Source organism: Spea bombifrons, chromosome 9 (assembly GCF_027358695.1).
Source record: "Spea bombifrons isolate aSpeBom1 chromosome 9, aSpeBom1.2.pri, whole genome shotgun sequence".
Taxonomy (NCBI): domain Eukaryota; kingdom Metazoa; phylum Chordata; class Amphibia; order Anura; family Pelobatidae; genus Spea; species Spea bombifrons.
The window spans coordinates 13,334,568-13,358,618 of record NC_071095.1 but is presented as its reverse complement, the minus strand read 5'-3'; the positions used below and the strand labels follow the sequence as shown (position 1 = coordinate 13,358,618).

Sequence of the window (24,051 nt, the reverse complement as noted above, 5' to 3'; positions counted from 1 at the left end):
GGGTCACGTGCCTTATTCTCCTTCTCTTCCTCTGAGCACAGAGGGCGCCGGGAGTTGTAGTCATTTCCTATAAGGGTAACTCCTTGGGCTTTCAGGGTATTCCGTTTAAGGGATGAGGGTTACCCGAGCCAGCGACCCCCAATGTGGGCGGTACAAGGAGGCGGTATTTAGGGGTACAGTGTGTTATATAGGGTATAATGTGTGTGTCTGGGGGTACAGTGTGTGAGTCTGGGGTACATTGTGTTATATAGGGTACTGTGTGTGAGTCTGGGGGTACAATGTGTTAGATAGGGTATAATGTGTGTCTGGGGGTACAGTGTGTTATATAGGGTACTATGTGTGAGTCTGGAGTACATTGTGTTATATAGGGTATAATGTCTGAGGTACAGTGTGTGGGGGATACAATGTGAGTCTGGGGGTACAGTGTGTTATATAGGGTACTGTCTGAGGTACAGTGTGTTGGGGATTCAATATGTGAGTCTGGGGGTACAGTGTGTATATGGGGAATGCAAAGTGTTATCTAAGGTACGGTGTGAATATGGGTCACACAGTGTGTTATATAAGGTACAATGGGGTACACGGTGTGTTCTATAGGGGGCAGTGTATACAGGGCATACGGTGTGTTTATGGGGGGAATGTGTTCTATAGGGAATGCTGTCACACGTTACGTAACTTTCCTTAGGTTAGTCTGTAGTTATGAAACCGTCTGTAACCTCCCCACGTTCTACACATTGGTCCAAGCCAGCCCCGCCCCCGTGTACTCCAGTCCGCCAGATAGATAGGGCCGCGCGCCTCCTTGGACTACATTTCCCTGCGTGCACTGGGTCGATCGGACTGCACTACGAGCGGCCTCGGGGGAGATCCCCAAGAGAAGGTCGGGGGTGATGTGCCCGGTGACATGAATGGGGAGAGTCACACTGGAGGGGGGCCGTCACCATTACCGGGCAGGGGAAGGGAACGGGCTGTGACATCATAGGCATTAATTGGTGTGTCAATAACTGAAGGGGCATTCATTAAATGGGGTCTTTGAGGCTCATTACATGTATGAGGTGTTTGGGGGGGGTTGTCAGTAAATTAGGTGTTTGGGGGGGTTGTCAGTAAATGTATGAGGCGTTTGGGGAGGATTGTCAGTAAATGAGGTGTTTGGGGGGGTTGACAGAAAATGGGGTGTTTGGGGTTCATTGTCATTACATGTATGAGGTGTTTGGGGGGATTGTCAGTAAATGTTTGAGGGGATTGTCAGTAAATGAGGTGTTTGGGGGGGATTGTCAGTAAATGTATGAGGTGTTTGGGGGGGATTGTCAGTAAATGAGGTGTTTGGGGGGGATTGTCAGTAAATGTATGAGGCGTTTGGGGGGATTGTCAGTAAATGTATGAGGTGTTTGGGGGGGATTGCCAATAAATGTATGAGGTGTTTGGGGGGGGATTGTCAATAAATGTATGAGGTGTTTGGGGGGGATTGTCAGTAAATGTATGAGGTGTTTGGGGGGGATTGTCAGTGAATGAGGCGTTTGGGGGGATTGTCAGTAAATGTATGAGGTGTTTGGGGGGGATTGCCAATAAATGTATGAGGTGTTTGGGGGGGGATTGTCAATAAATGTATGAGGTGTTTGGGGGGATTGTCAATAAATGTATGAGGTGTTTGGGGGGATTGTCAGTAAATGTTTGAGGGGATTGTCAGTAAATGAGGTGTTTGGGGGGGATTGTCAGTAAATGTATGAGGTGTTTGGGGGGATTGTCAGTAAATGTATGAGGTGTTTGGGGGGGATTGTCAATGAATGAGGTGTTTGGGGTTCATTGTCATTACATGTATGAGGTGTTTGGGGGGATTGTCAGTAAATGAGGTGTTTGGGGGGGATTGTCAGTAAATGTATGAGGTGTTTGAGGGGGGATTGTCAGTAAATGAGGCATTTGGGGTGGATTGTCAGTAAATGTTTGAGGGGGGATTGTCAGTAAATGTATGAGGTGTTTGGGGGGATTGTCAGTAAATGTATGAGGTGTTTGGGGGGGATTGTCAGTGAATGAGGTGTTTGGGGTTCATTGTTATTACATGTGTGAGGCATTTGGGGTGGATTGTCAGTAAATGTATGAGGTGTTTGAGGGGATTGTCAGTAAATGTATGAGGTGTTTGGGGGGGGATTGTCGGTGAATGAGGTGTTTGGGGTTCATTGTTATTACATGTATGAGGCGTTTGGGGGGATTGTCAGTAAATTAGGTGTTTGGGGGGGGATTGTTAGTGAATGAGGTGTCTGGGGGTTATTGTTAGTAATGGTATGAGGTGTTTGAGGGGATTGTCAGTAAATGGGGTGTCTGGGGGTTGATTATGAGGGTAATGTTGCTCTGTGTCTGTCTCCGCAGGGTGGGAATAATGAGGGCTCTGTACAGACTGGCAGCTGTCGGTCTCGCATCCTCTGGGGTCTTTTTGTATGGGAGGCCTTATTGGGACCCCAACGACTTTGGGCTGGTGCGGATAGGAAGAGCGGTTGTGACGGTGAGTTCTCCGGCTACTGGTCTGTGGTGGGTTCTTGCCAATAATGTTAAGGTGACATAATGGCTTCTTTAGCCTTTATACTTAATGTATATTTCAGGCTGCGTTAAAAAAGGTACTGGTTGGCCCGTGAGGTGGCCCCCAGAATGCAATGCCGGTAGGGGTCGCTGTGGAGTGTACATGCCATTTATATCACGCGTCCTCTCTTGCAGACGACAGCCATTACCATCGATTACCTCACACACCTGCGCCATGTTCCGCCGGGCACCCCGGAGTACGATGACATCAAGTCTCAGGTAGCGTTTAACACTTTTTTCTCCAACAGTAAGTTCACCAGATTTCAAGAAGCAAACCACGAGTGCTTTTAATGGCGTGTTTTCTACACCTCCTGTATAAAGGGTTAGATTATGGAAGTTCATGATGTTTAGTGACCGAATCAGCCCGTCCTTGGCTCGCGGCATTTTATTTTCCAGGGGTCCGGTGTAATTTACAGACGTACCAAATGTCAATAATTAATTGCCCAAAAGGAGAGAGTCGTCCTTGTGCAATGATGTAATCGCTTGCATATTTTGTCATTGTGTGTCGTCACCTCTGCTTGCTTAACCCTCGCTCTCCCCTTCAGGTTCATTTGCGCTCAGCTCACCGTTTGCTGGATTTGTGTTGTGCCAACCGTGGGACGTTCATCAAGGTTGGGCAGCACCTTGGCGCTCTGGAGTATCTGCTGCCCCCCGAATACACCCAGACCCTGAGTATACTGCACAGCCAGGCTCCCCCCACCCCGCTGCCTGAAGTGTTACGGGTCGTTCGCGAGGAGCTGGGTAAAGAGGTGAGACCCCTAGGACTATTACATTAAGCGCCGGGCCCCTTAATTCTATAGTTATACTGTGTATGTATACGCAGGCCTCCACGTGAAGTGGGTCCTGGGTGGAAAAGAGTTAACCGGCGCGTCTGTCGCTTCCGCACTCGCCCCACTGGTGGCAGCTGATAAATGGATGTTTATGCGCTGGCCACGGGTTCATTATAAGGCATAATTTATCAGCCATCCCAGGATCTGATAGGGGCATCAGGACGGGGTCACACCGTATTAATAAATCCCCCAATAAAAGCATATCTCTAGACTGGCGACGAGATTTATTGCCTCGCTTATTGCGTTCTGGAGAAGAGAAGACGTTCGCTCAATTACTGCATTCAAAAAATCCCAGAAGCAGGAAAATGAGCCCTTTGCGCAACATACACATGTACTGCAGGGGGCCAGCAGGCAGTCTTCAGGGAGCCTGGCCCAGGGGGGGGTGAGTAACGGCCATCTTTAGGAAAGAATTTAGGAGGGCCCAGAATATTACTAATGTAACGTGGTATTCAGCATTGAGGAAGGAATTACGAACACTCCGAAACATAACCTTTTGTCTAAAATCACAACATTATGGAGTAAATATTCTGGCGGGAGGGTGCATTGGATGTAAATATTCTGGCGGGGCGGTGCGTTGGGTGTAAATATTCTCGAGGGACGGCGCGTTGGGTGTAAATATTCTGGCGGGGCGGTGCATTGGATGTAAATATTCTGGCTGGGCGACGCGTCGGGTGTAAATATTCTGGCGGGAGGGCGCGTTGGGTGTAAATATTCTGGCTGGGCGGCGCGTTGGGTGTAAATATTCTGGCGGGGCGACGCGTTGGGTGTAAATATTCTGGCGGGCGGTGCATTGGGTGTAAATATTCTGGCTGGGCGGCGCGTTGGGTGTAAATATTCTGGCGGGGCGACACGTTGGGTGTAAATATTCTGGCGAGAGGGCGCGTTGAGTGTAAATATTCTGGCGGGAGGGCGCGTTGGGTGTAAATATTCTGGCGGGAGGGCGCGTCGAGTGTAAATATTCTGGCGGGGCGGCGCGTTGGGTGTAAATATTCTGGCGGGAGGGCGCGCTGGGTGTAAATATTCTGGCGGCGCGGCGCACTGGGTGTAAATATTTTGGCGGGACGGCGCGTTGGGTGTAAATATTTTGGCGGGACGGTGCATTGGGTGTAAATATTCTGGCGGCGCGGCCCGTTGGGTGTAAATATTCTGGCGGCGCGTTGGGTGTAAATATTCTGGCGGGAGGGCGCGTTGAGTGTAAATATTCTGGAGGGACGGTGCGTTGGGTGTAAATATTCTGGCTGGGCGACGCGTCGGGTGTAAATATTCTGGCGGGAGGGTGCGTTGAGTGTAAATATTCTGGCGGGAGGGTGCGTTGGGTGTAAATATTCTGGCGGCGCGTTGGGTGTAAATATTTTGGCGGGACGGCGCGTTGGGTGTAAATATTTTGGCGGGACGGTGCATTGGGTGTAAATATTCTGGCGGTGCATTGGGTGTAAATATTCTGGCAGGGCGGCGCAGCGCGTTGGGTGTAAATATTCTGGTGGGACGGCGCGTTGAGTGTAAATATTTTGGCGGGAGGGTGCGTTGAGTGTAAATATTCTGGCGGGAGGGTGCGTTGGGTGTAAATATTTTGGCGGGAGGGTGCGTTGAGTGTAAATATTCTGGCGGCGCATTTGGTGTAAATATTCTGGCGGGGCGGCGCGGCCCGTTGAGTGTAAATATTCTGGCGGCGCGGCGCGCTGGGTGTAAATATTCTGGCGGCGCGGCGCGCTGGGTGTAAATATTCTGGCGGGGCGGCGCGTTGGGTGTAAATATTCTGGCGGGGCGGCGCGTTGGGTGTAAATATTCTGGCGGGGCGGCGCGTTGGGTGTAAATATTCTGGCGGGGCGGCGCGTTGGGTGTAAATATTCTGGCGGGGCGGCGCGTTGGGTGTAAATATTCTGGCGGGACGGCGCGCTGGGTGTAAATATTCTGGCGGGGCGGCGCGCTGGGTGTAAATATTCTGGCGGGGCGGCGCGCTGGGTGTAAATATTCTGGCGGGGCGGCGCGGCGGGTGTAAATATTCTGGCGGCACGGCGTGTTGGGTGTAAATCTCCGTCTCTTCACAGATCTCCGAACTTTTCCTTCGTTTTGATGAGACCCCGTTGGGAGCGGCCTCTCTGGCGCAGGTTCACCGCGCTGTGCTGGCGGATGGGCGGACGGTGGCTGTGAAGGTTCAGCACCCGAAGGTGCAGTCCCAAAGCGCCAAGGACATTTTCCTAATGGAGGTCAGTCTGTCCAGATCCACATAACATGTCGGCTGCAGGCCAGTTCGCCGCTGGTTATGTGTTCTATGTGTGCCCCTTCTGCCCCTTCTGCCCCACGCTGCATCTCCACATTTGCCCCTCGCTGAGTGTCTGTGTTATTGCCCCTCGCTGAGTGTCTGTGTTATTGCCCCTCGCTGAGTGTCTGTGTTATTGCCCCTCGCTGAGTGTCTGTGTTATTGCCCCTCGCTGAGTGTCTGTGTTATTGCCCCTCGCTGAGTGTCTGTGTTATTGCCCCTCGCTGAGTGTCTGTGTTATTGCCCCTCGCTGAGTGTCTGTGTTTTTGCCCCTCGCTGAATGTCTGTGTTTTTGCCCCTCGCTGAGTGTCTGTGTTTTTGCCCCTCGCTGAGTGTCTGTGTTTTTGCCCCTCGCTGAGTGTCTGTGTTTTTGCCCCTCGCTGAGTGTCTGTGTTTTTGCCCCTCGCTGAGTGTCTGTGTTTTTGCCGCTCGCTGAGTGTCTGTGTTTTTGCCGCTCGCTGAGTGTCTGTGTTTTTGCCCCTCGCTGAGTGTCTGTGTTTTTGCCCCTCGCTGAGTGTCTGTGTTTTTGCCCCTCGCTGAGTGTCTGTGTTTTTGCCCCTCGCTGAGTGTCTGTGTTTTTGCCGCTCGCTGAGTGTCTGTGTTTTTGCCCCTCGCTGAGTGTCTGTGTTTTTGCCCCTCGCTGAGTGTCTGTGTTTTTGCCCCTCGCTGAGTGTCTGTGTTTTTGCCCCTCGCTGAGTGTCTGTGTTTTTGCCCCTCGCTGAGTGTCTGTGTTTTTGCCCCTCGCTGAGTGTCTGTGTTTTTGCCCCAGGTCCTGCTGCACGTAGTAAAGAAGGTCTTCCCGCGGTTTGAGTTCATGTGGCTCGTGGAGGAAGCAAAGAAGAATCTTCCTCTGGAGCTGGACTTCCTGAACGAGGGCCGCAATGCGGAACGAGTGTCTGCCATGGTCTCGCGGTTCCCATTCCTAAAGGTCAGCAAATGGTGGTGATGGCTCGGAGTGATGAGATGTTGATCCCACAGTTGGGAACCCCACAGACGGAGGGGCCTGGACCTGGGGAACCCACAGCCTCTGCTGGTTATCCACTCACTGTACAGACTACTTCTAATTACCATATGTTTTTACTCTTTCCAGATTCCTAAAATTCACTGGGACCTGAGCACGCCGCGCGTTCTGGTGATGGAGTACGTGGAAGGGGGCCAGGTCAATAACCGGGAATACATGGAGCGGAACCGGATAGATGTGGATCAGGTGAGGACGAGACCTTATGGGCCGGGGGGGGGGTTAATCAGTGCCATCATGTGACAGAGGGGGAGTTTCCTGATGCCTCCACGAGACTCCCCTCCAGACTCTGTGTCTTTAAAGCTGCAATTAGCGCCGTCATATGGCTAATGTATGGCTTCACCCAAACCGGCAAAGCGCGGCGCCTTCTGTTTGAGTGACAGCCCGAGCGGAGGGGGCGGTGCCGGGTGCTTTAACCCTATCGTGTTTGGACTGAATGTTACCAGCCTTAAGTGTGGGGAGCATGCTTGGGTTTGTCTGAATGCCTTGGATGGGGGTTCGGGGGGTGGTGGGGGGCAGATTTATCTGTGTTGATACAGAGGGCAGTTCACGTGACCCGCCGGAGGTCCATGGTGTATGAGCCGTCTCGCTGTTGTTTAATGTGCCTTATTCCATAATATGGTATGGGGTAAAGCATTATTTAGGGGGTCCCATGGCTCTCCCCTCTGCGATCCCTCCAGGTCTCTCGCGCTCTGGGGCAGTTATACAGCGAGATGATTTTCGTCCATGGGTTTGTGCACTGTGACCCCCATCCAGGGAATGTTCTGGTCCGACTGAACCAAGACACCAACAGCCCGGAGATCATCCTGCTGGACCACGGCCTGTATCAGGTACGATGGCGGTCGCGTGCTTACTGTCACTTGGTTAATTCAATTCCAAGTTCGTGATTTAACCCTTTCTCCAGGTATTAACCGACCGCTTTCGATTGGATTATTGCCGCCTCTGGCAGGCGCTGATTGGTGCGAACATGGAGGGAGTGCGCAAGTACAGCCAGCGGCTGGGAGCGGGAGAGATGTACGGGCTCTTTGCATGCATGCTGACCGCCCGCTCCTGGGACTCTGTGAACCGGGGCATAAAGAAGAGTCCCGCTAGCACAGGAGAGGTTAGTAGAGATGGGCAGGAGGAACTCGCGGCTCTCTTTCCCTCATTCGCTAACCATCACTCGCACCTTCTCTCATGCTCACACTCCATCATGGTGACTCTTATACCATCACTTACCTTCACATACAGTCACTTTCTCAGACACGCTCTCCCACACTCTAATTTTGTCACAGTTGCTGTCTCTTTGTGTTTGTGTCACTGTCACGCAACATGGCTGTTGGCAGCTGGTGGCAGATCCCCTGCTTGTGATAAGGTGTAATTAACTGTGTGTGTAATTACAGCTCCTTGTTCTGTGTAGGACAGACATCTAATTCTGTAGCGTCAGGGAGACTTAACCCTTCCTGCTGCCCGCTGATAGGAGAAATGTCTGGGTGTATGTGAGGATAGATGTATATAGATCAGAGTCTGAGTGTTTGCGCATGCACACATCAATGTGTACGCTCAAGTAAGTGAAGGTCATTAGTGGATTATGTCCCACAGCCTCAGCACATTGTCCTCTGTGTCTCCTTGCACGGCTCAGTGTGCAGTAATACTGATACTGAGTATGGCCTAATAACTAGCCTGCGGTTTCCATGGAGCTGGGGGAATCCATGAGAAATATTGCGCAGGCTCAGCCGTTTCTCTCTCTCCAGGTGCAAGAGATCCGCAGTAATGCTGCTGCCTATCTCCCCGAGATCAGCCAGCTCCTCTCCAGAGTCCCGCGTCAAATGCTTCTCCTTCTCAAGACCAACGACCTCCTGCGTGGTATTGAGACGTCGCTTCACACCAACGCTGGCTCCAGCTCGTTTCTCAGCATGTCTCGCTGCTGCGTGCGAGCCGTCGCAAGGTGAGAGCTGCTGCCGGGCTCATGGTGCATCTGCTGGGGGTTACATGTGATTCGGCCCCCCGAGAGCCCGGGTGCAGCGTGGCCACAACGCATCAAGTGTCTCAACACACAAGGCAACGCTTAACATGAATGCTCAGGGTGACGGCTCGTACGTGACGGGGTTAAACAGAGAGTTTATTTCAAAGGAGGAGAGAAGTTACAACAAGAGACCAGAATCTAACATTAGAGGGTCAGAGGCTGAGGGTCAAAGGTCACGTACAGCCCACACGTGGCCTTTCCTGTGTTTGTAGGTTTTGCTCCCAGCTTCATTCTGTTTAAAAGCCTTTGCCAACCCGCCTGCTCATTCACATATATGTTATACTAAGAATAATTAAGTGACTACAGACATGATTGGCCTGGGCGGGCACAGACATTACCGGCCGATTGACCTGAGCGGGCACAGACATTGCTGGCCGATGACCTAAACATGGACAGACATTACTGACTGATTGGCCCCAGCGGGCACAGGCATTACCAGCCCATTGGCCCGGGCGGGCACAGACTTTACCGACTGATTGGCCCCGGCGGGCACAGACATTACCGACTGATTGGCCCCGGCGGGCACAGACATTACCGACTGATTGGCCCCGGCGGGCACAGACATTGCCGGCCGATGACCTGAGCAGGCCCGGACAGATGACGGAGGGGGTGCCGGCTATGATGACTTGTTATGGCCCGCCGTGCTAAATGTTTCCCGAGTGATTACGGGACAGACTTGGCCTCGATCTCTCCTTCAGCTCCTCTGTGTCTCCCCCTGCAGGTATCACAAGGAGACGGCGGCCTCTGTGTGGTCTTACGCTCGCGTCTCTCTTTCCGAGTGCCTGTATTTGGGAAAACTTCAAATATATGAATTGGTTCTTCGAGCGCGAGCCTCTGTGGTGGGGCGCTGGTTCCACCGCGTGCTGGACTGGGTCTCTCTGTGTTCGCACTGACCAAAACCGCCTGCCACTTTCCGAGCCGCGGGGCTCCGGCGCTGACGAGGCTTCTCACGGACAGACTCTGGCGAGGCTTCTCACGGACAGACTCTGGCGAGGCTTCTCACGGACAGACTCTGGCGAGGCTTCTCACGGACAGACTCTGGCGAGGCTTCTCACGGACAGACTCTGGCGAGGCTTCTCACGGACAGACTCTGGCGAGGCTTCTCACGGACAGACTCTGGCGAGGCTTCTCACGGACAGACTCTGGCGAGGCTTCTCACGGACAGACTCTGGCGAGGCTTCTCACGGACAGACTCTGGCTCGTTTCAGTGACTTTTTCTGACCATTGGGAAGGTTTTATGGAAAAAATGCGGAATCGTACGGGGTGCTCGCACTTTGGACGGAGGGCAGGGATTCGGAAACGGCGTCCAGCTCGGGGCAATTACTATTTAAAGGGGACCCTTCACATCGGATATCATTGAAACCGGCCCCCCAAACCACCCATCACTTTCCATTTTAATGTCTTATTTTTAATTTATTCAGAGTTACATTTTCTTGTTCTGATGTCACATCTACCTCCGCCAGCTGCATAGCCGGGGCATCTTATACAAATGCCCCTCCATTTCCCATGTTCTGTATCGGAATCCCCCCCCGTCTGCCCGAGCAGGAAGTTGGAAGCCGCTTCCTGTTCTCACCCCTCGTTGTTTTAGCGGACGGCGCATGAGCCTCTAGCGCTAGAGATCGTTTCCAGCCGCGCAGGTCCCTCCGTAACGCTATTATCACAGATATCTCAGGGTGATGGGGCGATTTAACCCTGCGATGGGGCAGCAAGATGGCAGCTCCTGCATACAGCGGGGGGGGGGTTACAGAGGCTTTCATATTAATAATTAAATGGGGGTCTGCCGGCTTCGTTGCTCTACGTGTAGCGTGTGCTTTTTTTCTAATTACTTTGGAGATATTCAGTTTAAAAATGCACCCCATGGAAGATTGGTGGCAGAACGTGGCAAAGCCAGCATTAATCAAGTCTGTGTGCTATTCTCTACCGACCCCCCCCCTTCAGCCGCATTTACAAAGGCTGCATGAGCCAATCAACAACTTAACAATAGGAGTAGATAATGGGGAGGAATAATCATTAAGATCCTAACACAAGAAATTCCCAGGGGCTGCATTTTGACTCCATCTGATCCCAGCTTTAAAGTCTGAAGTCCTTGTAGACGGGATGCTGCCCCCAGTACCTCCAGCGAGGGGCGCTAGTGGCATTTAGGTGTTCGGTGGGAATGGGCATAAAGGGGAGCTGTGGCCAGCACCGCGCCATTAAATTATTCAGTAGATCTGCCCCACTCTGGGCTTTTTCTCTCTCAATCGGTTTAACCTCAGGGAAGTCCGATCAGGTGGGGCACAATGCCTGATTAAGACTGCCCCTCCCTGGGGCAATGGCTGATTAAGACTGCCCCTCCCTGGGGCAATGGCTGATTAAGACTGCCCCTCCCTGGGGCAATGGCTGATTAAGACTGCCCCTCCCTGGGGCAATGGCTGCTAAATATTGCCCCCCAATCTCCCGTCCGTTTTCCCCGGTAAGCCTCTAGTTAATTTTAACCCCTTTGTTGCCTGAGTAGGGGGTGAAGGTCTGTTGCCCTTTAGCTAGGTCAGTATGGAATGGGGGGTGGATGCGCCGGGGCTGATCCCGCCGCCGCCCCCCGTGTTGTTGCGGATCTAGTACGGGGTAAGTTCGGGGCTGTGGCCCCGGGAGCCCGTGGTGCAGGCGTTTCTCCGGCTGCCGTCACTCCTCATTACTTGTAATAATTGCCCTCATTTGGTGTCTTTTATGGAGCAGATGGGCCTCTTCTCGCTGTCAGAAACCGAGCGCCTGAGACCGCGCTCCCCCTGTCTGCATCCTGGCCGGCCTGACCTAAATCGGGGGGTCACTGAGCAGGTCTCCCCGCAGGCATCGCCGCCCCCCAAACTCCTGAGAAGACTAAATGCAAAGCCCCTCTGCCAAGCGATAAGGGGGGCTCCAAGCAGCTGCCAGAGGCAGTCCTTTCCCACGTCTCGGAGTGATAGGAGCAGGGCTGCCGCTCGATAAATGTAACGCCTGACAGACAGCCGTTACGAGGCGAGTGTGAGCTCTGCCGGTTCGTGACGGCGTGTGATGTAGATACAGGGGCCCTGGGGCTCTGTTCACTGACCTCATACACAGGAGTCTCGTCTGACATTTACTCCAAGTGACTATTTACTCAAACCGCCACGCGGATACATTCACTTCCCGACGCTGTTTCATTTAATAACCCCTCCTGCCCTCCATAAATCCCCCAGGAGCGCCCCTCTGCCCCCGCCAAACTACATCGATCCGTGTCTCAGAACACAAGGATTTGCAACAATGATGTCGCCGATTGAAGTTAGTATATGGATGTTTGTGATGTCACTAATATTATACTGCTTTAGGATATTACCGGGGCCCTCGGAGGGGCCAGTGAGACGGGGTTTGGTGGATACCCCTGCAGATATGTGTCCCCCAGGGTGGGGCAGATAGTCCCCCCTCTGTAATGAGCCGTAATGTGTGCCGCCACATCAGCGCCTGAGAAATCCCAACCGCTCCTCTAAACTGGGATGTGGCCCAGGCAGTCCACACCGGCCCCTGTCATAAGCTGCACCGCGGAGGGGGGGGGTTGGGGTACAGTTTAAAGGCAAAGTACAAAACAATGTGCAGAACCAGGGGCCAATCAGGATGAGTGGGAGCCCCTCCAACATATTTATGTGATTGGAAGGGGGGGCCGCCGGCAGTCTCCGTAGAAAATGCCCCAACGTGTGAAAGATGGTGTGGTACCTGCCGGGTGCGATGGAAGCTCCCTGCCCACGCTGGCCTTCTACATCTGTAAAGCGGCACAGTGAGGGCAAAGGGGCAAATCATGCGGGGGGATTCTGCACCGCAGACCTTTAACGGAACATCTCGGCTGCCAAATGCATCAAAGTTCATATGATGGCCGGGGTGTCCTTTTAATCCGCTCCCCGATCACACAAACCGGCCCGGATTCTGAGCACTGACAGACAGGGGGCAGCAGTTACCCAGCCGAGGCACGCCGTACACCGCACACTGCATGCCGTACACACCGCACACTGCATGCCGTACACACCGCACACTGCGTGCTGTATACACTGCGTGCCGTATACACCGCACACTGCGTGCCGGATACACCGCACAGCTCACACTCCAGTGCAGCTTTCACGAGAATTACTCACAGAGGGGAAAGCCTGGAATGTGATGCCTGCCGGTCCCATCTAATCTACCCGTTATTTTTCCTGCTGTAAAGACTCAAACCTTAATCAGTCGTTGGTCTCGTCTTAGATTCAGGAGCCGTATGTCTATCCCATGCATGTTTCATTCCCTAACCGTATTAAACTCTACCACTTCTGCTGGGAGGCTGTTGCACTTACCCACCACCCTCTCAGTAAAGTAAAACCTCCATCTCTCAGCCTCTAGTGTTAGACTCTGGCCTCTTGTAAAATTTCCCCTCCTTTGAAATAAACTTCCCTCTTGAAACCCTTTTTGTGTATTTACTTTACCCCCTTGCTAACCCCATTCCAAGGACACTTTGCCCAGGGGCCGGGACCTCTCCCCTGTTAGTAGCCATACAACGGTGTCTGGGGTCAACTTTGTACAAGTCACTGTTGCCTGTGATGCATTTACTGAAAGTCCACCCTGCTGCTGCCCCAGGGGTGCAGTTGTAGCCCCCCCGGACACTCAGCAGCTCATCCCTGGGGTGATGATGGGACCCCTGTTTCTGGGATTTAACCCTTTCTATGCCAGCATATACTGATGCATGTGTGTGTGTGTGGGGGGGGGGGTAGTAGGGATATTATAGTATAAAAGTGTGTTATAGTGCATTATATTATAGTGATATAGGGTGGTATATAGTGCATTCGATTATAGTGTAATATAGTCAATTATAGTATTCTTTGATACATTATACCGTAATATAATATATCAGTGGGTTATATTATATTGTTATATACTGTAATATTATATAAAAATGGATATTATATTGGGATGTACTGAAAAAATTATATATTAGTGGATTATAATACATTTTATATACTGTATTATCATATATTAGTAGAGGATGTTTTGTACTGTAAAATAATATATTAGTAGGGTAAATTATATTATAATATATTAGTGGGGTATATTGTATACAGTAACATAATATATATTAGTGGGGTATATTATATGCTGTAATATAATATATTAGTGGGTTATATTCTATTTTATATGCTGTAATATAATATATTAGGGCATTATATTGTTATATATTGTAATATAATATATTAGTTGGTTTTATTGTTATATACTATAAAACAATATATTAGTGGGTTATATTATATTTTATATACTGTAACATAATAGCGGGTTATATATTTTATATGCTGTAATGTGATAAATTAGTGGGTTATATTATATAGGCATATACTATAATATAATATATTAGTGGATTATATTGTTAAATACTGTAATATACTATATGAGTGGGTTATATTGTAATATACTGTAATATAAGATGTTAATTAGGCATATTATATTGTTATATACTGTAATATGAAATATTAGTGAGTTAGATATAGGGATATACTGTAATATGATATATTAGTGGGTTAAATTGTTACATGCTGTAATATAATATATTGGTGTGTTATAATACACCCAATATATATTACAGTATATAACAATATATTTTATATACTGTAATATTATACATGGTAATATGATATATTAGTGGGGTATATTATATATGGTAATATATATTAATTGGGTATATTATATAGCAATATACTGTAATATGATATATTGCTATATAATATAACCAATTAATATATATCACTATATATATATATATATATATATATATATATGGTAATATATATTAATTGGGTATATTATATAGCAATATACTGTAATATGATATATTGGCTTATATTATATAGGGTATACTGTAATACAATATATCAGTGGGGTACATTATATTATGTATGGTAATATGATATATTAGTGGGGTGTATTGTTATATTAGTGGGGTATATCATATTATGTATGGTAATATGATATATTAAGTACATTATAGTTATATACTGTAATATGATATATTAGTGGGGTATATTATAGTTATATACTGGAATATGAGATTATATATATATATATATATATATATATATATATATATATATATATATATATATAAAGTGGGGTTGTATTACATTGGGAGATACTGTAATATTTAATTGGATTATAAAGTCCGCCGGTCTCGTATGATCCCGTTACTGCAGGCGGACCCCGTGAGCTGTATCGGTAACATGTGTGCCCCGCCTCTATCCCTCCCTTTAAAAGGTGGAGACGGTGTGGGCGGAGTTAACCCCTCCTAGTAGAATCTCTGTACTCTAAAGCTATGTGTACGGAGTTGTGGGCGGGCAGTGGGTGGTGAAGGGCGTGGTTGTGCCTTGGCAGCGCTGGCTTCTCGGCGGCCAGGCAAAGCGAGTTTGGGTTTGCGGGCGGTGCCGGGGGCGGGTAGTGGGCGGTACAGGGGCGTGATCGAGTCTCGGCTGCGCTGGCTCACCGGCCGCCCGGCAGTGTAAGACTGCAGCCGCTCAGCGCACAGGACCCCGAGCTCCCGGCGGCCAGGTCAGCAGGGGGCGGTGTGGGTGCGGGGGCACGACGAGGGGGCACACTCACTCCTATCACACTCACTCCTATCACACTCACACCTATCACACTCACACCTGGAGTGCCACACTCTTATCACACTCAGCTAAAGTGATACAGAGACATGCTTCTGCACACTCACACCTAGTGCCACTCACTCATATCACCCATTTAATTCTATACATTCACACCTAGTGCCACACACAACACTCACACCCAGAGTGACCCGCTTGTTTCCTGCTCACACCTATAGTATGGACTCATTCCTATATCAAACTACACACTCACACCTAGTCTCGCTCCCATCACACTCACTGCACATGTACCTGACATTCACCTGATGTTAAACACTAACCCTGCGCTCATACTGCATAATTACACACTCACCTGCTACTGCACACTCACACCAGGTCACACCTGCTACTGCACACTCACACTATACATTCACACACTCCCTATCCTATAGATTAACACACTCACACCTAGTAATGCAAACTCTCCCTACCCTATAGATTTACACTCTCATACCTGGTAATGCACACTCTCCATACCCTATAGATTTACACACTCAGCCCCTGTACCCTCTCACACCTGATGATATACACAGTGCTCAGGGATCCCTGGGTGTCAGGCTGTGTGTGTCTGCTGTGTACACACCTATAGCCCATATACATACCCTCAGCCCGTATATACACCTATAGCTATATACATACCCTCAGCCCGTATATACACCTATAGCCATATACATACCCATAGCCCATATACATACCTTCAGCCCGTATATACACCCATAGCCATACACACACCCTCAGCCCGTACACACACACCCGTAGCCCGTACACACACACCCGTAGCCCGTACACACACACCGTAGCCCGTACACACACACCCGTAGCCGTTTGTCGGCGTGTGCCCGCGTGTGGTATGTATATGTTTCTGTGCTTGCCGTGATGCCCGTTTGTGTGAATTTGTTGATTACGTCGAGCACCGAGCTGTCTTCTCCCGTTTGTGGCAGCGCCGGGTGATGTCATCGGTATAAACGCGAGTGACTTTCATGCTTTCTGTAGGTGACCGTGATATCGGAGGCTCCGTCCTCCAGCCGCGGGGGCCGCAGAGAATTCACCCAAATCCCACAAAACAACTTAAAAAATATCCTCTCCTCCCTCGCTAACATTTTCTTATTTCACCCCATAAAATCTTAACCGTGCCGGAAAAATTTCGGACCCTAAAAAAATTAGATATTTTTCTAAATTATTGAATTTTGGATACATTTTCCGGTTAAATTCTCATTTTGTGTAGATTTCGGCTTCAAACTCAGAATCCCAAATTCTTTTGTTTCTTTATCGGATCCTGTGCTGGAAACGGATATTTGGTGTAAATGTGGGTTTTTTTGTTTTTTTGTTTTTTTCCCAACAATATTATTTTTTCCCCCTGTTTATGGATTTCTATCTTTTTTCCCCGATATTTTGATACAAAAAAATGTTCCGTTTGGTAAACAGGGAGCTGACGGGGGGGGGATTTGCCGAAGGGATGGACTGGTTACGAGGGAACCTCAGCGTGAAATTAAAGAAACCTCCATTTTCTTTCGAGATAAATTCTTTTTTTCATAAAAATCTTTTTTATCTTTTATTTTAGAAATTTTCTCGTTCGTTTGGTAAAAATATATATATTTTTTTTCCGCCGTTTGGAGGAGGACGTCGCGTTAAAGCCTCCATAATTCTTCCGTTTTTTGTGTGTTTTCTGGGTTTTCTTTATTTAGAATTTTCTGCGGGGAGGGGGGGTAATTATTTCGTTGGAGGACGAGGGGGTCTGACGTGTCTCGGATTTTAAATGTTTTAGTTTTTTTTTTTTTTCGCTGTTTTTCTGCACTTTGAGATAAATTGCCCTTTATTTTACTGACTTTGACCCCCGACGGTTGGGAATTGTCGTCTGGATGGACGGGGGCCGCTCCACCTGGGGCAGGTAGCCGATGCGTCCGTTCCGTGGCGACCCCTTCCTGTCGTGTTTGCCCCCCGTGTGTTTTCGCAGTTCTTTGGCAGCGACTTGGCTGGAATAAAAGGTACAATTACCGGCTGATTGCAGGAGCCGGCTGCCTATTTAGTTTCATTATCTATAAGGCGCATTATTTCCCCCCATCAATGTTAAAGTGGACGGGGGAGAGTGCGCGGGAGGGGGAGGAGGGGGGCTTTAATAGCTCTGTGATTAGACCCACAGCTGCAAAACTGAGATACGGGGAGCTTCGCACGGATTTACCGGGGCAGGCGGGGAAACTCGATGTGTCTTTTGATTTTGCTGCCGTTTGTACTTTAATTTCGGTTTTATGGCCGGTAATGCGCCCCTCGGCGCTCTCCCTGCCCAACGCCCCCCGGCCCTCCGCCCCCCACGCCACCGAGCCGCTCACGTCTCCCTTCCCCGCATGTAACGCTTGCGAGTTTCGTGCGCGTTGCAGGAATATCGAGATTCACGCACCATTTCCCCCTCGCCGGGGATATTTACCCCCAGCCCCCCCCGCCCCTTTGCCCTCTCCGGGTGCAATATACGGCGTCCAACGCTTCGCCAAGGTGGATCGGCGAAGGGTGGGGAGGCTGAGGTTGGGGGAGGAGAGAGCCGGTGAGGGGGGAAGCGAGGAGAGGGGGATGAAAGTGGGACCCAACGCCATTTTCTTACTCCCTTCTTGTCGTGTTTCCGTGTCGTATGTCGAATTGCCATGTTTGTGGGCGCGTGTGCTGGGGACCCGGTGGGGGTGGGCTGAGGCTCGGATGGATGTCGAGTGATAATCATTAGAGGTAACCATCCATGAAATGTTGGCTATGGAGGCGAGCGAGCTCCGAGCCTGGAGCGTGGATGATATACGGGTATGGAGGTGGCTGTATACCCTCCGCCGTAGCCCCCCGCGCACCGTGACCCGCTCCCCCCAACGCCCTCCTCCTGCGGAACCCAAAATAAACACGGGGAGAGGCGGGGGGCGTTCTCGGGGGGGGGGTAGGAATACATTAAAAGGTTGCGCAGTAGCGCAGAGAATTGTCAAGCTCGACGCGTGTTCTGACTCCGCCCCCTTACATCATCGCTTCGCCTTTTTTTTAACAATATGAAATGTTTTTGCTTTAACCTTTTCACCGCTGCGCTGTCAATCACCCAAAAATATGAAAAATCCTTCACCGCCCCTCCCCCACATCACAGCATTAAAAGCCGGATATTTTTTTGTGGAAGTCCGTGGTTCCGGTTGGTTCCGTGTCGGGTGTCAGCGGGCTGTAGTTTTTGTGATGTTGTGGTTGGGGCGAGCCGGTGGCCCCGGGCACGTGAAGCGGTTACCCCGTGTTTAATAGTGTGGGGGAGCGGAGCCCTGATTGCGAGGGAGCAGCCCGCGCTGCGCTCTTTAATCAGCTCCTGATTAGCGAAGTGATGAGCGGCTCCTGAAGAGGATTTAAAATTCCTTCTCGGCACCGACTGTCAGGAATAACCGGCTGAGAGTGATTCTTCTGACACATTTCATTACCGGACGCGGCTAACGGGGGGCCGAAAACTGACATCACATGCGAATAACTGCCTCAGATGATACCGTTTACCCTCCTAATACTCCATGTACCCCTCCCTATATACCCCGTATTCCTGGATATACCCTCCTAACAACCCCTCCGTATATATCCCTGTATTCCTATATACCCCCCGTATTCCTATATACCCTCCATGTACCCCTCCCTATATACCCCCGTATTCCTGTATATACTCTCCTAACAACCCCTCCGTATATATCCCCGTATTCCTATATACCCCCCGTATTCCTATATACCCTCCATGTACCCCTCCCTATATACCCCCGTATTCCTGTATATACTCTCCTAACAACCCCTCCGTATATATCCCCGTATTCCTATATACCCCCCGTATTCCTATATACCCTCCATGTACCCCTCCCTATATACCCCCGTATTCCTGTATATACTCTCCTAACAACCCCTCCGTATGTATCCCCGTATTCCTATATACCCCCCGTATTCCTATATACCCTCCATGTACCCCTCCCTATATACCCCCGTATTCCTATATACCCTCCATGTACCCCTCCCTATATACCCCCGCGTATTCCTATATACCCTCCATGTACCCCTCCCTATATACCCCCGTATTCCTGTATTTACCCTCCTAACAACCCCTCCGTATATATCCCCGTATTCCTGTATATACCCCCGTATTCCTATATACCCTCCATGTACCCCTCCCTATATACCCCCGTATTCCTGGATATACCCTCCTAACAACCCCTCTGTATATATCCCTGTATTCCTATATACCCCCCCCCGTATTCCTATATACCCTCCATGTACCCCTCCCTATATACCCCCGTATTCCTGGATATACCCTCCTAACAACCCCTCTGTATATATCCCTGTATTCCTATATACCCCCCCCCGTATTCCTATATACCCTCCATGTACCCCTCCCTATATACCCCCGTATTCCTGGATATACCCTCCTAACAACCCCTCTGTATATATCCCTGTATTCCTATATACCCCCCCCCGTATTCCTATATACCCTCCATGTACCCCTCCCTATATACCCCCGTATTCCTGGATATACCCTCCTAACAACCCCTCTGTATATATCCCTGTATTCCTATATACCCTCCATGTACCCCTCCCTATATACCCCCGTATGCCTATATACCCCAGTATTCCTATACACCCTTCTAACAACCCCTCCATGTACCCCTCCCTATATACCCCCGTATGCCTATATACCTCCCTAACCACCCCTCCATGTACCCCTCATTATATACCCCCGTATGCCTATAAATACCCTCCTAACAACCCCTCCATGTACCCCTCCCTATATACCCCCGTATTCCTATATACCTCCCTAACAACCCCTCCATGTACCCCTCCCTATATACCCCCGTATGCCTATATATATACCCTCCTAATAACCCCCATTACTCCATGTATTCTTTCCTAAACCCCCCCTATTCAGGTATATACCCCTATAACCCCTTACATAATTCCTATATTACCCCTCCTATTACGCCATATAATCCATATTACCCCTAAATAACACCTCCTATTACTCCATCCAACATCTCATATTGGGGGTAAAAAGCATGAGGCTGGTACTGGGGTAATTATCAGAGTGACTACAATTCCTATGATCCCGCGCCGCTGCCCCGGTTCCCTCGCGCATGTTCTGTGCCCTCGCGGCCGTGTATATACTTGTTGTGAGCGGAGGTAATTGCTGTGGATGTGTAATCAATGTGGCGGCCGCTCCCGTGGGTCCCGGCCACATCGTCCTTCATTAAAGCTCAGACACAGTCGCTTATCTCATTCAGCAGACCCGGAGGAGACAAGGGTTAACTCCCCGTGTGGGTCCCGGCCACGTGGGGCATTAACCACTTCTCTGCCGATACGAGAGGGCAATTCATGTGCTGTATCTGCAGAGCTGACACTCTGATTGTGGTCAGGCTGGACACGGGAAGGGTTAATGTGGTATGGCAGGGAGTAGGTCAGTAGCTGGGGGCAGGATGGAGGAATCTGCCCAAGAAGGGGAGATTGTAATGAGAGCTGACATGCAGCGACTACCACGCAATGCATGGTGGGAAACTCACCACTGCCATTACAGCTCGGCCATCACCCTAACCCTCTGCCGGGCAACACTACCCCTGCAGCCTGGCATAACCACAGCCACGGTTACCCAGCCACACGGCCCTTTCTGGACTCCTCCAAAACAGGCATAACCTTGCACCCCGTGGCTCCTGTACGGACCAGTAATGCCCCTCTTACACCCACCGCAGCCCTCTATGCCGGCGGAGCAGCAGCTGGACCCTGCATGCTGGGGTTTGCCAGTAACCCCAGGACTCCGTGCCGTGCTTCGGGACAATAACACCGAATAGTATTTGGGGTCACCGTGCTGTTAGTGTGTACAAAGGGCACGAGGGGGCAGAAGCTGGCAGTCTGATGCCCACGCCTGGGTGCCAAGTATTGATCGGCAGATGATTGAAAGTCAGTTGGGGTCAGGAAGGGCTGGCAGCTTGTTCTGTGTTTAATGTAAGTTTGGCAGATCCCGGCGCCTGCAGGGAGACGCTGGAGCCACAAACAGACAGAGAGACTACTGAGACCTGTGACTGTCCACCTACGGGGTGCTCCACAGACCGCTTTTACTGAATTCAAATTACCTGTTAAAATACATAAGCTTGGACTAGAGGCTGTAGTCTATTGGCTTGTGAAGATGTTTTTCTTAACCGAGTGGGTCGTAGATAAGTGGAACAGCCTCCCGGCAGAAGTGGTAGAGGGTAATACAGTGAGGGTATTAAACATGCATGGGATAGACATACGGCTCCTGAATCTAAGACGAGACCAACGACCGAAACGAGCAGTAAAGCAGCGTGTAACCGAGTCGCCGGCCGCAGGTCACGCTGTTCCACGCGATGCCTCTGAATAGAGGGAAACGTGATCCATACCCCGTTTCGGGGTTATTCTTACCTGGGGGGCGTACCTGCGGTGCACCTGCTCTGCGGCTTTATGTATATACAGCCGCCTTGTATAGGCAGAAGCTTTCTTTTGATCTCTGTCTGCGCAGGTGATTTGGGAGCACGATGGACGGTTCCTGCTCTTTAATGTGTGCCATTTGAGCAAAACAAACACTCTATGTGACAGCTGGAAAACAATGCATTGTGGGCTTGCTGGGAACATGTAGTGGGGCCAGAAGAGGATCTTTGTAGATAAACTCATTTAGAGATGAGAGCTTTAGCTGGGACAGGTCACTGTGATCCCACATTCACGTAGGATTAGGTGGGACTATAAACACACGAGGTGAGGTAATGGAGGAAACATTTTCATACAGAAGGCAGTTGGGTTGGTGGTAATTTGGGTTTGGTCATCAAGTCAGAGGTCAGGTTAGTGGTCATGTTGGTCATCGGTGGAGCAGGTGGTAGGGTTGGTGGAAGAGTCAGTGATCAAGTTGGTGGTCGGGTCAGAGGTTAAGTTGGTGTTGGAGTCAGTGGTCGAGCTGGTGGTCTGGTCGATAATTGCGTTGGTTGGGTAGAGTCAGAAGTCGAGTTGGTGGTCTGGTCGATAATTGTGTTGGTTGGGTAGAGTCAGAAGTCGAGTTGGTGGTCGGGTCAGAGGGTTGTGTTGGTTGGGTAGAGTCAGAAGTCGAGTTGGTGGTCGGGTCAGAGGGTTGTGTTGGTTGGGTAGAGTCAGAAGTCGAGTTGGTGGTCGGGTCAGAGGGTTGTGTTGGTTGGGTAGAGTCAGAAGTCGAGTTGGTGGTCGGGTCAGAGGGTTGTGTTGGTTGGGTAGAGTCAGAAGTCGAGTTGGTGGTCGGGTCAGAGGGTTGTGTTGGTTGGGTAGAGTCAGAAGTCGAGTTGGTGGTCGGGTCAGAGGGTTGTGTTGGTTGGGTAGAGTCAGAAGTCGAGTTGGTGGTCGAGTCAGAGGGTTGTGTTGGTTGGGTAGTGTCAGAAGTCGAGTTGGTGGTCGGGTCAGAGGGTTGGGTAGAGTCAGAGGTTGGGTTGGTGGTTGAAATGGTGGTAGAGTTGGCTGTCGGAATTGAGTCTGCGTTTAAATTGGTCTTGGGCGGTTGGGTTGGTTGTCCAGGTGGTCTTGTAGGTGGTTCAGTGGGCAATCGGGTTGATGGTTGAGTTAATGGTCAACTTGAATCTCAGAATGGCTTGGTGGTAGAGATGTTGGTCGCTTAGGAATTGGGTCAGTGGCCGGGTTGGTGGTCAGATCTGTGGTAAAGTTAGAGGTGGAGTCAGCGGGTTAGTGGTTGAGTCAGCAGTCAGTTGGTGAGCAATACCTTAGTAAATAGCCCCCAATGTCTGCATGAAACCGCAGCAGAGCAGAGGCAGCAAATTACACGCTCCCCGTAGACTCTGCACCCACCTTCCGTGAGGTCACTCCCTGCGCTCTCAGCCCAGGGGCAACATTGAATCAAGGAGGCTTTTGGAAAATATAAGGGTGTGAAGGTCCTGGGAAAATGGGTTCTGTTTATACAAAATCCATTTCATTTTTTGCTTGAAAATGTCGTGTACATGCGCGTGGCGCTCATCCTCGTGGGTGGATGTTTTGTTTAGTACACGGACTTGGCATTTCTTCGGCTTGCTTTTTTCACTGGCCCCTAATTACCGGAGATGATCCTGGTGCTCCTGTTTTCCCGTTCCACCCAGCGCACCCCCTACCCAGGCCAGTGAATCCGCCATCAGTCCCGTGTCAATGAGTCCGTTTCACTCCACCGGCTCCCTGTGTGTCGGTTTACTGGGCCCCGGATCGGGTGTCTCCATCCCTGAATAAACGGCACGGGCTCCGGTTATCTGACCCGGCAGGCTGTAATGATACTGATGTTAACGAGGTTTGGAGTCGACGAGGTCTTCTGCCAGAAGTAGCCACTCGTCACCCAGGTGGCTGAGCCCCTGAGCTTAGAGTGGCTGTCTAGTAGTGGTAGCGAGTGCGGTCGGGCAAGGGTATCTGTACTGATTGGCCGTGGGATTGGCAGGGAGCTGGGTATCTGTACTGATTGGCCGTGGGATTGGCGGGAAGCTGGGTATCTGTACTGATTGGCTGTGGGATTGGCGGGGAGCTGGGTATCTGTACTGATTGGCCGTGGGATTGGCAGGGAGCTGGGTATCTGTACTGATTGGCCGGAGGGATTGGCAGGAAGCTGGGTATCTGCACTGATTGGCCGTGGGATTGGCAGGAAGCTGGGTATCTGTACTGATTGGCCGTGGGATTGGCAGGAAGCTGGGTATCTGTACTGATTGGCCGTGGGATTGGCAGGGAGCTGGGTATCTGTACCGATTGGCCGTGGGATTGGCGGGGAG

General features: G+C 50.4%; 1 protein-coding gene across 3 annotated transcripts; it reads left to right on the top strand.

The window, feature by feature from the left end:
* Positions 1-42: 42 nt before the first annotated feature.
* ADCK1 (aarF domain containing kinase 1) lies at positions 43-9,571 on the top strand. 3 transcript variants are annotated; one of them, XM_053475243.1, is made up of 11 exons: positions 43-75; positions 2,359-2,491; positions 2,701-2,784; positions 3,111-3,314; positions 5,444-5,602; positions 6,425-6,583; positions 6,746-6,862; positions 7,354-7,503; positions 7,578-7,775; positions 8,407-8,600; positions 9,400-9,571. In XM_053475243.1, the coding sequence occupies exons 2-11, from the start codon at positions 2,369-2,371 to the stop codon at positions 9,569-9,571; spliced, it is 1,560 nt and encodes a 519-aa protein (XP_053331218.1). In that variant the 5' UTR covers positions 43-75; positions 2,359-2,368. The 3 variants fall into 3 exon arrangements, with proteins under 3 accessions (XP_053331218.1, XP_053331216.1, XP_053331215.1); XM_053475241.1 differs by having other exon boundaries at positions 49-173; XM_053475240.1 differs by lacking the exon at positions 43-75 and adding an exon at positions 663-881.
* The last annotated feature ends 14,480 nt before the right edge of the window (positions 9,572-24,051 follow it).